General features: G+C 40.6%; 1 protein-coding gene across 4 annotated transcripts in view; it reads left to right on the top strand.

Annotated features, from left to right (window-relative positions):
* The window catches only part of PKHD1 (PKHD1 ciliary IPT domain containing fibrocystin/polyductin), a 414,787-nt gene that overhangs the window by 177,620 nt on the left and 223,223 nt on the right, over positions 1–13,944 (top strand). For all 4 annotated transcript variants that reach the window (XR_002802305.2, XM_014734488.3, XM_070244730.1 and 1 more), the window contains 2 exons: positions 7,558–7,670; positions 8,973–9,078. Coding sequence is in view for 3 of the 4 variants with exons in the window: in XM_014734488.3 (XP_014589974.3) it covers positions 7,558–7,670; positions 8,973–9,078 (219 nt within the window). In the remaining variant the exon portion in view is untranslated. The remainder of the gene's footprint in view (positions 1–7,557; positions 7,671–8,972; positions 9,079–13,944) is intronic.

The following is a 13,944-nucleotide window of genomic DNA, read 5'->3' as shown; positions in this document are numbered from 1 at the left end:
AAGTAAAGCATAGATTCCAAGACCCCACAATCACTTTGATGATGGGAAAATAAGATATTTAGTCTGTGGCTGCATTTCGATCCCACGGGACTCATCTCTCAGTGTTCAGTCTTGCATGGTTCACTCCACTTTTCAGCTGTGCCACTGGTGTTCTGCTCTGCTGTTTCTTTTGTATTCTATTGTCTGGAATGTGCCACAACTAAGGACCTGGGTGATAACTGGGCCTGTGTGGCAAACCTAAAAATTATGAACTTCTCTTAACCCCCAGGGCCAATGAAGGTCATTTCAGTCACTGGGTGAACAGCAAGTCAGTGTTTATTAAATGTGTCCTATGTGGATGATACACCGAGTGCTTTGAAAAATGTATTTTAGAAATACACCATTGTTCCAAAGGGATCATAAGGAGGCTACAACAACGATGATGTGTGGGGAGTGTGTATGTGTGTGTGTGACAGAAAGAGCTGTGGTGTACAACCCTGCCCTCTTCCAGGGTGGTCCTGATGTTGGAGAGACAGACATTCCTTTACTCTGAGGAAGTGTTTCATGGCTGGTGGCTTCTACATCCTGCTGTGTGAGTGGTTCAGAGTCACACTGCCCCCTAAGGGAATGCACGCAAGACTTGTGTGTGCTCAGTTTTTGTGACTTTTCTCCTGACTCGCTTTTCAGTTTTCTTGCAGTCTGGCAAAGTAGTTTTTAAAAGTCCCTGCATTAGTGTGATTAATTAGCATTTTTTCACTTTTGTTTTCTTAAACTTGTTAATTGTGAAATAATTTTAGACTCAGAAGAAGTTGCAAAAACGTAGCAGAGAGTTCCCGTGTGCCCTGCTCCCAACATCCCCTGCAGCAGCGCAACCACAGCCATCACCACAGAGCAATAGCAAAACCAGGAAATTGATGTGGGGACAAAACTAACTCGACTAAAGCCCGTATTAGACTAGAAGAAGGTGACCTAATCCTGGTGGCTGGCAATCAACCCTGAAGCCTAAGCCTCTCTCCCACAAACGTGGTCTCCCTTTTTGACCTTCAAATCTCTGGTGTGGCAGACGGAGGGGAAGAAATGCAGTTGATCCTTAAGTCTCGGCAGTGATTTGTGGTTATGTCTTATTCCCAGATTGCCCTGACGCAGAGCCTGGGACCGAATGCTCTGCCCCAGCACAGGGAATTCACCTTGGCTTCCAGTCAGCCATCTTTATAGTTTACTCACTATCAACCATGTGTGGTACGAGGGCACTTCCAGTGTGAGATTCTTCTTTTAATTTTCACAGCCATGAGTGGTCTGCCTGCCTCCCTGCCCAGGCTGCAGCTCAGCCAAGTCCAGAGCAGTTTCTCAAAGAAGCAAAGCCTGAGCTTTGTGCCTTCTTGCTGGTGAGGACTCAAGCGTGATATTCCTGTTTAAGGAACTTGTGGAATTCCTTTGTATATTCCTTAGATAGGCCTTTCCATGCTTTCCAAATACGTGTTGGTGATGGCTCTTCCGTGCAGCACCAGCAGCATTTAGAGCACTCCATTTCCAGGTTGTCTTCCCCCGGCCCTTAGCATCTGACTCTCTGACTCCTTTGTGGGGATTCCTTGTTATCTGTTCAGAGGCTTCAGCTTTCCAGTAGACATAACCTGCGTCAACCTCAGCCTGGAAAGTGTTTGTGTCCCATGTTTATGTAGACACTGGAAATTTCCTATGACCAGACTCCTGTTTAGGATAGTCTGCAGAAAAACCCCAAAGACGAGCCCTTTGGAAACATCCATTTAATTTGAGGGGAATTTGTTCTGGTTTGTTAATCAATTTTGTAAGGAATTCTGTGTTTAAAGGCCAATTTCAGTTCTTTAGCTCTCCAGACTCAATAGCTAATGTATATTTAAGAGCTGCCTGAAGGGTTAACTCACTTTTTCTAGTGACTACAGATGCACACCTCAAGGAGCTGGCTTACTTGGGCAGTTAATTTCTCTCTGGAATTTCTCTTGCTTGAATGTCCATAATACATTGACTTCCGCAAAGAATTGATTTCCACACAAAATTCCCTGCTTTCCTTAAACCCTTCCCCACAAGCCGCCGGCTGCCTGCATAAATATGTGGTTTTTCCTCATGAATCATTTGTAGCATACCCAATTGGAATGGAGAGTAAAACGGGCTGGGAAGTAATGTGATCTGACTGTCCAAGTGCTTCTTTTATAAGAAAAGTGAGCCTTCTCGGCTACCAGAAGACTCTCCTGCCCCATGATAAATGCACCTGGAAAGCGTTTCTACCTGATCACAGAGATGCTCCGTAAAATACTAATGACACTAGGGCAGACGATTCGACAAATCAATTCATTTGCTCAAAATACATGCTCTCTGCATACCTGTCTGGCAAAGGTGATGAATAAGGATGTAGCCCTTGGAATAAATCCTTGAACTATTTGAATCTTTCCCCTCCTGGTAGAGTCTTGGTAATGAACTAGCATTTCATTGGTGGTGAAATAGAATGTATGTCCAAGAGAGATGATCACTTCTAGCCTTGAGCGCATCTTTCTTGTTGTCTGTAAACTTGCAGAAAAGTTGGGTGGTTAAGAAACCCTGTTCCCTAACCCTCAGTGCTTAGATACTCATGGATCACAGGTGTGGTCGAGACACAGCCAATCAGCACAGGCTATGTGGAAGGCGGAGCCTCACATGTGCTTCCCTGAGGAAGGTTCGAGTTGCATAACCATAACTGAGACTCAATAACCATGTGCTTCCTTGTGTTTCTATGGGGGCTGAAGAGATATCTTGGTTACTTGTATCTGCCAACCCAGAGACACTGATTCTTCCTGAAGCTGAGAATCATAAGTGCATGTCCTGTTTCCTAGCATGAGGGAAGAATTGAGATTACTGATTTATTGCTAATAAGTATGCTTTTGGGGAATGCCTAATACCAGATTTGATCATTTAAAAAGATATAAGTACCCTCCTAGTAAAGACGGTTAAAGTATTCTTATTGTAATGAACCATGTTTTTATATTTAGGTGAGTCTCTCCATCAAACTTTGGAGATGGAATACCAGAAAATGGGTATGGGTTACTTCAACAATTCATAGCCCAGACTTTAGACCAGAGTTTCTTGACTATGGCAGTATTAACATTTGGAGCCATTTAATTCTTCGTCATGAGAGGCTGTCCTCTGTATAGTAGCATCCCTGGTCTTTACCCACTTAATGCCAGTAACACCTCCTTGCCCCCAAGTTGTGACAACCAAAAATGTCTGCAGAGATTTCCAAATGCTCCCTGGGGAACAAAATCATCCCTGATTGACAACCATGGCTCTAGACTATACCACCCCAAGATGAGTGGAGTCTTAGAAATGGCCCAGGTTCCCTGAAGTCACATTACCATCTTGAACAGTAATTCAACTTCATATTCAATGATGTCCCAAAGTCACTTTTGCTGAACACCATGTGGTAGGTAAGAGATGTGATTAGACTTTTATATGGCCTCAGGACATTGGAGAAATGCTCAGAATCCAAAATAATGAAGTGCAGTAGAAAATGGGCCACTAGTCCACAAAGAAAGAAAATGTTCTATAACTGAGTGGAAAAGGAGGAGTGGGTGGATAATTACAAATACTCAGGATGAAAGAGCCTTCGGAGCCACGGTGAATAAGAAGGTAAAGTTAAAGAAACAGCACCTGGGATTGTGTCAGCTGTATTAGCTTCCCCAACCAGGTCTTTGCTGCTGCATGCTGGCTGGGCTTCTAGTCTCAGGGTAAACTCTGGCCCTCACTCATACTTCTCCAAAAGGCCTCCAGGGACTGGGGCATTGGGACATGGGTTCCTCCTCTCACATGAGGTGGGACTTGGGTCTTGTTGGTTTTAAAAGAACCTATTTCAGTTTTTCTTCCATATTGACTTTACTTGGTTCTGCATGCGTTTGTGTGTGTGTGTATGTGCATGCATGTGTGTTTCAAGTGGAACGTGTGGCACACCCGGAGAGAAATAGGCTCTTTAAAGCCCCCTTCCATAGGGAGGATGGCTATGTTATGATGCCAGTGGGTCCCCCAGGTTCAGAGAGCTACCTTTAATACCTAAAGTGCTTTCATTTAGGAATTAAAGTCAATAAAATATTAGTCTACAATGACTGAAACCATGGGATGAAATGAGTTTGCTCAGCCTAAGGATGAATAGGGAAGAGCCACAACCAAAAGGGTCTGACTGGAGTCTTCCCTCTCAACCCCTCCTTACTCAGAAGGCAGGGAAACTCCTTGAGCTGTGTAAAAGGCTGTGAGAAGGAGCTCTGTTGTTGAGCAGGTCAGAACTTCCTCTTTTGCTTCTAACCCTTTCCTGTGTCACATCCCAACATCCATATTCCTCACTGTCTGCACTGATATTAAATAACAGTTTCAGACAATCTCAGTCTTCTGTTGTTGCTCAAGAATCTGATGAAGCCAATCCTCATTAACTTCTTGTCTAAGCCTTGATAACACTCAATCCCTACGAAGCTAGAGTTTCAGAACCCTCACCCTCCTTAAATGTACTCTTCAAAATGCCATGTCTTTTCCTGTCTACTTGTGGCAGTTGGCCCACCTCCTTGCCCATATGGCTCTCTGTACCCTCTAAGCTGAGCGTTCCCTTTTCCATGTGGTAGAGATGGAAGGGATGCTATACTGTCTGGAATTTTGGTGTGAAGAGAACAATTCCTTAGTTAAATCTCACCTGAAAAATGCTCCCCAATATTGAGGAAACATATAGCTATGTAGTAATATCAAACACTACCCCAGTCTTGCCCACCATGTTAGCTGGTGCCTGAAGGGTTAACTGACTTTTATCTAGTGACTATGAATATGGATGCCCCTCTCAAGGAGCTGGCTTACTTGGATAGTTAATTTCTCTCTGGAATTTCTCTTGCTTGAATGCCCATGATACTCGACTTCCGCAAAGAATGTTGCTCAATAGTTTTGTCCGTTACTGGGGAGGCTGTAGCAAATTGTCCTGTTCTTCCCTTGACATGGTGATGTGACTTTGCATTGCATCCTACTGTTTACATTTCTTCAACTGCACCCTATTGTTTGGCATCCTGGTTCTGGGTCTTGCCTTCATTTCTCTTTCCTGAGCTACAATCTCTGACACTTCCAGGCTTGGATGAGATGGAGTTGGCTCTGACAATTATCAACTCTGTGACTTTGAGAAAGTTACTCAACATCTCCAAGCTTCAATTTCTCTGTCTGTGAAATTATAATAATAATAATACACAACGCAGAATTGTGAAAATAAATGGGACTGAAGTCTGGTACCTGGACTGTAGCAGCTTCTTTATAAATCTTTACTATGAGTATTATTATTATACTTGGTCAAAACTCAAACAAGATAGGTACTTCTAAGGAAAAGAAAAAAATTCAACATAAGTATCACTTGCACTGAATTGCACAGTCCTTTTGCTGGGGATCTGGTAACAGATTCCTACCCTGAGTTTCTAGGTCTCTATCTTCCTTCAGTTTTCAGCAGTGGCTTCCATTTGCACTGGGTTCTCAAAGCAGTTCATGGCAAAATCGCTAGGAAATGAATGCTTCCCAGTGTCTCTCTCCTCTTTGAATGTCTTCTATGACCCAGCGTTAATACCTCAGTCAGCTCTAGAGTAGAAGTTCTCAAAATGTGTCAAAAGATCACCTGCATTGGAAGCACCTGTGGTTCTCAAGAGTGCAGAATACTTTCCCCCACCCCTTCACCATCACCCCAGCACCTACTAAATCAGAATATCTGGTGGCAGGGCCTAGAAATTTGTATTTTATATACCCAGGTTAGGGTTGCCAGATAAAATGCAGCATACTTGGCCAAATTTAAATTTCAGATATACAACCAATAAGTTTTTAGTATATCTCATACAATATTTGGAACACACTTATACTAAAAAAAAGATTAGTGTTTTTTTTTTAACCTGAGATTTAAATTTAACTGGGCTCCTATGTATTTATTTGCTAAATCTGGCAACCCTCCCCCGGGTGTACACACTAAAGTTTAAGAAACTGTTCTAGCAAGATGTTCACCGCGTAGTTCCTGGGAGCCCTATATAGAGGCAACTATGGCACCGAACTGTTGTTGTTTAGAAAGATATTTTATGCCTTGTTGGGTTGCATGGTGTCACAATCCTCGCTGCTCCCCATTCTCTTTTCTGTGCCCTGATGCCAGTGTTCAGGATGAGCTGTTCTAGTCCCTTAGTGTGTGCTCCCGGGAGACTGATTTACTCACACAGAGGCCACTCTGGCATTCTTTTTCTCATACCATCTCAGCCGTGTCAAACCCCCAGGTGATCAGGGATAAACCATGTGGAAGCCTCTGGGCCTCCCTTTATCCCTGTAGCACAAGGTTTAGTTAGGCCTGAGGCAGGCTGAGCTGACTATTCCTTGACTTCTAGTCTCTAGGTAGATACGGGCATCTTATCCTTTGAACAGCCTCTCAGGCCCAGAGAGGACAGAGCTGCACAAACATTTAGGAAGTTATCCAGCAGTCTGATCTATTGGCCTTTCATTCTGCTCACTCAAAAGTGGAGCAACCAACATGTCATTTACTGTCCGGAGTTAAGAGGTTGCAAATTCAAATGCCTGCAGGGACTAGGCTGCTGTCATAAATTACTGAAGCGGGAAGGGTGGGGCCTGTGGCGAAATAATCCATAGTCTAAGAAGGCAGGCCCTTCCTAGCTCCAGTGGATCCATGACTACTCCGCAGGAATTTGGGTTCGGTATTTTCCAAAAAAGTGGAAGTCTGAATTTTTATATCAAGTCTCCTGATTTTAAAATGTTAGAAACAAAATAAAAGTTTTAGTAAAACTTGGGTAGGCCAAGCAAAATACCTCTGTTTACAATATTAGACTCTTCAGGGAGTCAGTTGTCTACTCTGTCTTGAAGTATGTTACATAGTGATGAATAGATGATAGGCACTTCATTGAATTTATAAGGATGATCTCATGGTGTTCAGTGTGATCAGAATTAGAACTCAGAACCCATATGGTCCAATGGAGAATTTATGTTTTATATGAGCATATGAAAGATATTAAATTATTTATATAGTAAAAAGTATAAAGAAATATTAAGGTGATTAAAATGATCCGATTGGGATAAGAGTACATTGAGAAGATTTGAGCTGTATTTGAACTCAGCCACTGTCTCAGAACTAAGGCATGCCTGGTGCAATCACTGGCCATCAGCCCATAGCCAAAACATTGATTTGTTTGAAGGCTTGGAGAGAACACTTGGTGTAGACTTGGCTTCAAGGTACTCCTTGAGAGCCACCGTATATTCTTGCATATACCACAGAGGAGAGCTTGGACCAAATGTCACAAGTAACTTCTCGCTGAGGAAGCTTACGATGACACTTTAACATGAGATGCCTGTTCGTGAGGTGGGCAAATTACAGTCCAGATGAGCTGCCTGGAGGAAGGGGAATGAGTATATTTTTGATCCCCAGGGGGAAAAATAAAAGGTCAATGAGTTGATAAAAGTATCAAAATGCCTTGAAAGGAAGTGAAAGAAAAAGCAGAATGGGCACAAATAAGAGTCTTTCCAGCAACCTTATTGTATATGGAATAACTGTTATTTAACTGTCCTTAATTTCTCTAGGGGAACAGGGTATGTGCTGCTGGTTATGGCTACTTTTTTCATCTTGTGACCAGCCGAGCATCACAAGCTCCACTTCTCTCCTTCACTGGGAATGTTGCACATTCTTGTACAAGGTAACTTTGGGGAAGTTCATCTATATTTTGGGTGTAAAGCTTCTGAGTTAGGATTTTTGTGTAGAACACTCACAAATAACTCATAACTTTTGGCAAACAAGTGAGATTTGATGATGTGCCTGGGTACATGAAAGTTTGGTGGTGAAGGGAAGGGAAAGGAGAGGGAAGTCACTTGAGAGGGCAGCAGGATAGTGTGCTATCCAGAGGACAGTGCAATAGAGAGAGCAATGAAACTTCCAAAAAATTGGGAGCAGCTGGTAATGCAGAGCCCCTGAAGGCTGGAGGGCCTGGCCTCAGGAGGCGAGTGGGGAGATGAGCCTGGGAATAGGGGCTCTTCCTTTGTGACTTGCATGCTGTAAGAGGAGAAAGGACTGTTCAAAGTCTTTGTTCTGTACAGGGTACGGAGCTAGGAGCAAGGGCAGCGGAAACAGGTGGAGTAGGGGATCTGTGGAGATGGGAAAAATACAGACTTCATAGGTCAGTCAGGCCCTGATTCAAATCCTGGCTTTCCTGCTAGTACATTGCTTTTTTTTCTTTTTTTTTTTTAAGAGTCAGACCCCTTATTTGTAAATGAGGACAGATGGACATGGAAAGTTTGATGTGAAAATTAGAGATGACTTATGTGATGCACCTAAGAGAACATCTGGAATATAATAGCAACTCAGTAATTGATAGCTATAAATAATAATGATAATAATAGTATAGTAATACTGCTATGATGGAAAATGATAAGGAGAGTGGAATAAGGATTAAGAACGATTGCTATGCGACGTTGAAGCGCCAGCTGAGGCTGAGATTAGCACATGTCATGATATTATCATTGCTTATGAAGTTCTTATCTAGCCACTCTCTGCAGCCCTGGAATGTGAGGGAGGAAGGCATCCAGAATATGGCAATGGTAGGGCATTTTAGGTGGAAGAACAAAAGTTGGAGGGATTGCAGGTGCTGGAATCCACTCTCCGAGCAAGGAGTGAATCTAGAAGGGGGCTGATGGAATAGGGGACCATGTTCTGAAGGGCTAGATGAAGGTGTCCAGACTCCTAGGTGGGGGGTCAGCCCAGGTGGGGCTGATAGAACAGAATAGGATCATGGCGGTCTTCATCTTGTTGGGATCCAGGAGCAGGTCACAGAGGATGACAGAATGGAAATACTGAGGGACAGGAAGTGACAGAGACAAGGGTCACAGCTCTCATCTCTGCTCTACCTTATCCATTACCTTTATTTTGTATTTTCCAACAAGAAAAAGTGGGATATTTGAAACATAGAAACTGGGTAAATTTCACTTTCTGCTTTGTTTTCTAGGTATGGTCTCTTTGTATACCCTAAGTTTCAGCCCCCTTGGGATGATGGTACTGGCCCCACCCTAATCCAGAACTTCATGGTTTGGGGAGGTGCAGGTGGTGCTCAGGTAAGTTTCTTTAGTGTTTTAATTAAAACCATCATTTATTTTTTTCTTGGTGATTTATTATGCATCTCTATTTAAAGGGGGATGACATGCCGAGGGAAGGGGAGAATTGAAATGTTACTACTGTTTTAAGGAGCCAACAGCATCAGAGGTGTGGGTAGAATAGCTGTTGAACAAATTCCTAGGCAGTAGCCAGGATTAGTTCATTTCCTCTAGGGTGAGTTTTCACCCGCTCTAATAGAGAACAGAATCATAGAGATTTACAGCCAGGAGAGATTGTAGAGGTCATCCACTCCTCCTCTCCCATGCTTATTTAGAGAGAAAATATTAAGGCTCGGACAGTAAAGGGACTTGCCAAAGGTCACACAGTTAATTAGTAGCACAACCAAGTGTAGAATACAGACTCCAAATGTTGTGCATTTGATATCTGAATATCCTGAATAATACATGCTTCTGTCTTAAGAAAAAGTGCTGTTCATCATTGGAACAAAAATTCCAGCTCAAGATGCCATTCTCACCTCTAGCAATGAGCTGAATTTTCTTCTATTTTTCTTCAAAAGAAAAGAAAGTGCATGTTCAATCATTTACTTTTTATTGTCACAATGATTTTCTTAGTAGGAACCCTTGCATGCTCACTGTTAACAGCAATATGTAAAAATCATCCAGGATCACTTTTTGGGCTACACAGAGAAAGTTACATATACTTGGCCTCTGCCACTTGGAAATCTGGAGCCTAAGATACATTGATGAAGAAATATGTTTACAGGGCATTTAACAAATAGAATAAAAACATATAATTAAGTCACAATAAAAAAAGTCAGACATGGGACTGGCCCAGTGGCACAGTGGTTAAGTTCATGTGCTCTGCTGTAGTGACCCAGGGTTCACAAGTTTAGATCCTGGGCGCAGACCTAGCACTGCTCATTGAGCCATGCTGTGGTGGTGTCCCACATAAAACAGAGGAAGATTGGCACAGATGTTAGCTCAGCAATGGCCTTCCTCAAGCAAAAAGAGGAGGATTGGCAACAGATGTTAATTCAAGGCCAATTTTCCTCACAGACACACACACAAAAGACATTTATTTGATATATGCAACAAGAGGAAGACAATTGTGAATGGGGAAAGCCCCAAAATATATAATTAGTTTAGCTAACAGAAAGAATCCTAATTGTATTTAGTATTTGTTCTCATTTAACTTTATAAAGTACTTTGTTTCCCATAAGCACTATGAATATAGGATGACAAATCCAGTAGGAAAGTTTGTTGAGTGCCCATGTATGCAGAGAAGCAGTTCATGCCTTGCAGAGGCTTAAACTCTGTCTCCAAGCTCTAGAATAGCCTTGTTCTAGAGAAAATAAACTAATAAAACAAAAATATCAAAAGGTGATCGTTAGTCATTTTCTCAAGTTCTGCAATCAGAAGTGCTAAGCCCATAAAGAAAAACATAGATCCTTAAAGACTGACTGAACTCTTGTGCATTCAAATTTAATCAATCAAAAAGTTCAAATAATGAGAACGCTTTGGGAACTTCACTTTTATGAGGAGAGTGATTAACATGGTAACAGGGAATTTAAAAAGTGACTCCTCCCAAAACAATCCTGAAAAAGAAGAATAAAGTAAGAGAACTTACACTTCCTTATTGCAAAATGTACTACAAGGCAATAGTAATCAAGACAGTGTGATACAGTCATGAGGATGGACAAATAGATCAATGGAGTAGAATTGAGAGTCCAGAAATAAACCCATACATCTATGGTCAACTGATTTTTGACAAGGATGCCAGGACTATGCAGTGGTGTTGGCACAACTGGATAACAACGTGCAAAAGGATGAAGTTTGATCCTTGCCTCGTCCTGTTTACAAAAATTGACTCAAAATGGATCAAAAGCCTAAACGTTAGAGCAAAAATTGTAAAACTCTTAGAAGAAAACAAAGAGGCAAATCTTCATGACCTTGGATTTAGCAAAAGATCCTTAGATATGACACCAAAAGAACAAGCAACAAAAGAAAAATAGATGTTAAACTTTATCAAAATTAAAAATTTTAATGTTTCAAAGGATCCAATCAAGAAAGTGAAAACACAACCTACCGAATAGGAGACAATGTTTGCAAATCATATATCTGATAAGGGGCTTCTATCTAGGATATATAAAGAACTCTCACAACTCAACAATGAAAAGACAAATAATGCAATTTAAAAAATGAGTAAAAGATCTGAATAGATGTTTCTCCAAAGAAGATACACAAATGGTTAATAAGCATTTGAAAAGATGTTCAACATAATTAGTTATTAGAGAAATGTAAATCAAGGCCACAGTGAGATATTGCTTCACACCCACGAGGATGGCTAGAATCAAAGTGATAGCAAGTGTTGACTGGCAAAGATGTGGAGAAATTGGAGCTCTCATACACTGCTGGAAGGAATTTAAAATAGTCTCGTTGCTTCAGAAAACAGTCTAAGAGTTCCTCAAATGATTAAGCATAAAGATACCATGTGATTCATCCATTCTACTCCTAGGTATATATCCAAGAGAAATAAAAACAAATATCTACATAAAAACTTGTACACAAATATTTATAGCAGCATTATTCATAATACCTAAAAGGTGGAAACAACCCCCAAATTCACCAATGGATGAATGTTTAAATATAGTGTGGTATATCAATACAATGGAATATTATTCAGCCATAAAAAGCAATGAAGTACTGATCCATGCTACAACACGGATGAACCTTGAAAACATTATGCTAAGTGAAAGAAACCAGTCACAAAATACCACATACAATATGATTCCACTCATGTGAAAGTCCAGAATAGAGAGATCTATGGAAATGGAGAGAAGATTAATGGTTACTTGTGGCTAAATGATATGGGGTTTCTTCTTGAAGTGAAAACGTTCTAATATTGTCTGTGGTGATGGTTGCACATATCTATGAATATACTAAAACCTTTCAACTGTAAACTTTAAATGGGTGAATTGTATAGTATGTGAATTATATCTTAATAAAGCTGGTAAAAAAAATCCCAAACTAACCTCCAATGTATATAGCCATGTAAATTCTCAAATATTCCCAATTCCTATCTGTGTGACTTTGGGCAAATCTCCTAATTTTTCCTATGTTGTTTGTAAAATGGAAATAGTGATAGTACCTGAAGGTCAGTTTGTTTTGATAGTTAAATAAATGCCTACATGTGAGCTGCCCAGAAGGGTGCCTGGACCTTCGTGGGTGTACCATAATAGCTGTTATTATTGTCATTGTTAGTAAAGAGGATGGGGGTGATAGACTGATGTTGATAATAAAGTCTCTGGAAACTGTAACACTTGAGAAGTGCCTTCTGCATCATCAAAAAGTACATTGTGTTTACATTTCATAAACTTTCGTTATTAGATATATCTGACTGAATTCTGGTCATTAGACATGAGTGTCATGTATATAGACCCTTGAACAGAATATTCCATTAGTTAGAATTCCTATTGTGTATAAACACAAATTTGTCTCTATTTGATGATGTTGATGGCTAATATTTTTGGATATTTTCTCATTTAATCATCTTAATAACATTTGGATGAGGTACATCATTATTATCTTCCTTCTGTAGATGAGAAAACTCTCTGGGTAGGGGGTAAAATACTTGCCAAAGTCACACAGCTAAGAATTGCTGGATTCAACTCAGACAATCTGATCCTTTTATATGTAGGTTATAAGAGTTGAGGAAAATACCCTCTCCTCACTAGATCTCATAAATGCAGAGCGTTCTTTTAGAGGACAGAGGGAGAGATATGAGCACATTATGAAAACTATTCACACTACAAATAGGTGCTTTTTGCTATTGTGTCGGTTTCCTTTTAAAATTACCAGGTTCCCTAGCTAAAGCTAGGTGTTAGCTGTTTTTGAATATATTTGCTGGAACTTGTGCTGATGCCTGTAATTAGGTAACAACTGTTGTCAAATTATCAGTTCAGATCATACCTATTTTATTTAAATAAACCTTTGTGTCTCAAAAGATCTATCATTTTATAAAAGCTGTCCGTGCGTACACAATAGGAGATGCAAGTTGTTACTCAATTCTTGAAAATTCAAGCACAAAGACTGATTGACAGGGAAGCATGATACTGTGATAAATCAAGGCTACCATGGCCTTAATCAATAGGAAGCTTCTGCTTTAAGATATGAATGTAAACATGATCCTATTTAGTGAATAAAGGGTTGACTGTGTTATGTTAATTGCTAGTCCTGACCTCCACCCTGATTTTAAAAATGATTGAAACGAGACCCAGGTGAAATTAAGTGCCTGGCCCCAGATCACAGAGTGAATATCAATGCTAGGTAAAAACCAAAGGCTCTGTCCCCCACACTGGTGAGGTGCTTCCGACTCTAACAAGCTGATTTCGTTAACATTTGATCCCTGTTTGGGCCCACTTACCAAGTTGTCACAAATATTTATGCACATAACACATATTCTGGATCTGTAGTCATGCTAAATGACTTGCTTATTTCATATTTACAATTTTCTGACAATGTTAGTTAACATACTACACTGAGGAAAATGTTAAGTACTGGAGTTTTTGGATGCTCTTTCTCCATCAATTTCGTGTGACTTGGCAACTGCAAATTTATTTTAGATGTGTGAAGAATTCACATTGACCTTTTTAATGTATCCATTATTATGAGCAGAAATGAAAACTACAGAGGGGATGTTACCAAAGGGGACTAGTTAGTGCTGACTTCATGGCAACTTTGGGATGTCTGCATAGATACTGATGGACAAAAGCTGCTTAAGTATGGGATAGCATTCTTATTTATACTTAACCAATAATTAAAGAATCTACAGGTCTGCAAGAAAAACCAAGCCTCAGACCTTTGCCA

This window comes from Equus caballus, chromosome 20 (genome assembly GCF_041296265.1).
Source record: "Equus caballus isolate H_3958 breed thoroughbred chromosome 20, TB-T2T, whole genome shotgun sequence".
Taxonomy (NCBI): domain Eukaryota; kingdom Metazoa; phylum Chordata; class Mammalia; order Perissodactyla; family Equidae; genus Equus; species Equus caballus.
This window is presented reverse-complemented; position numbering and strand designations above follow the sequence as displayed.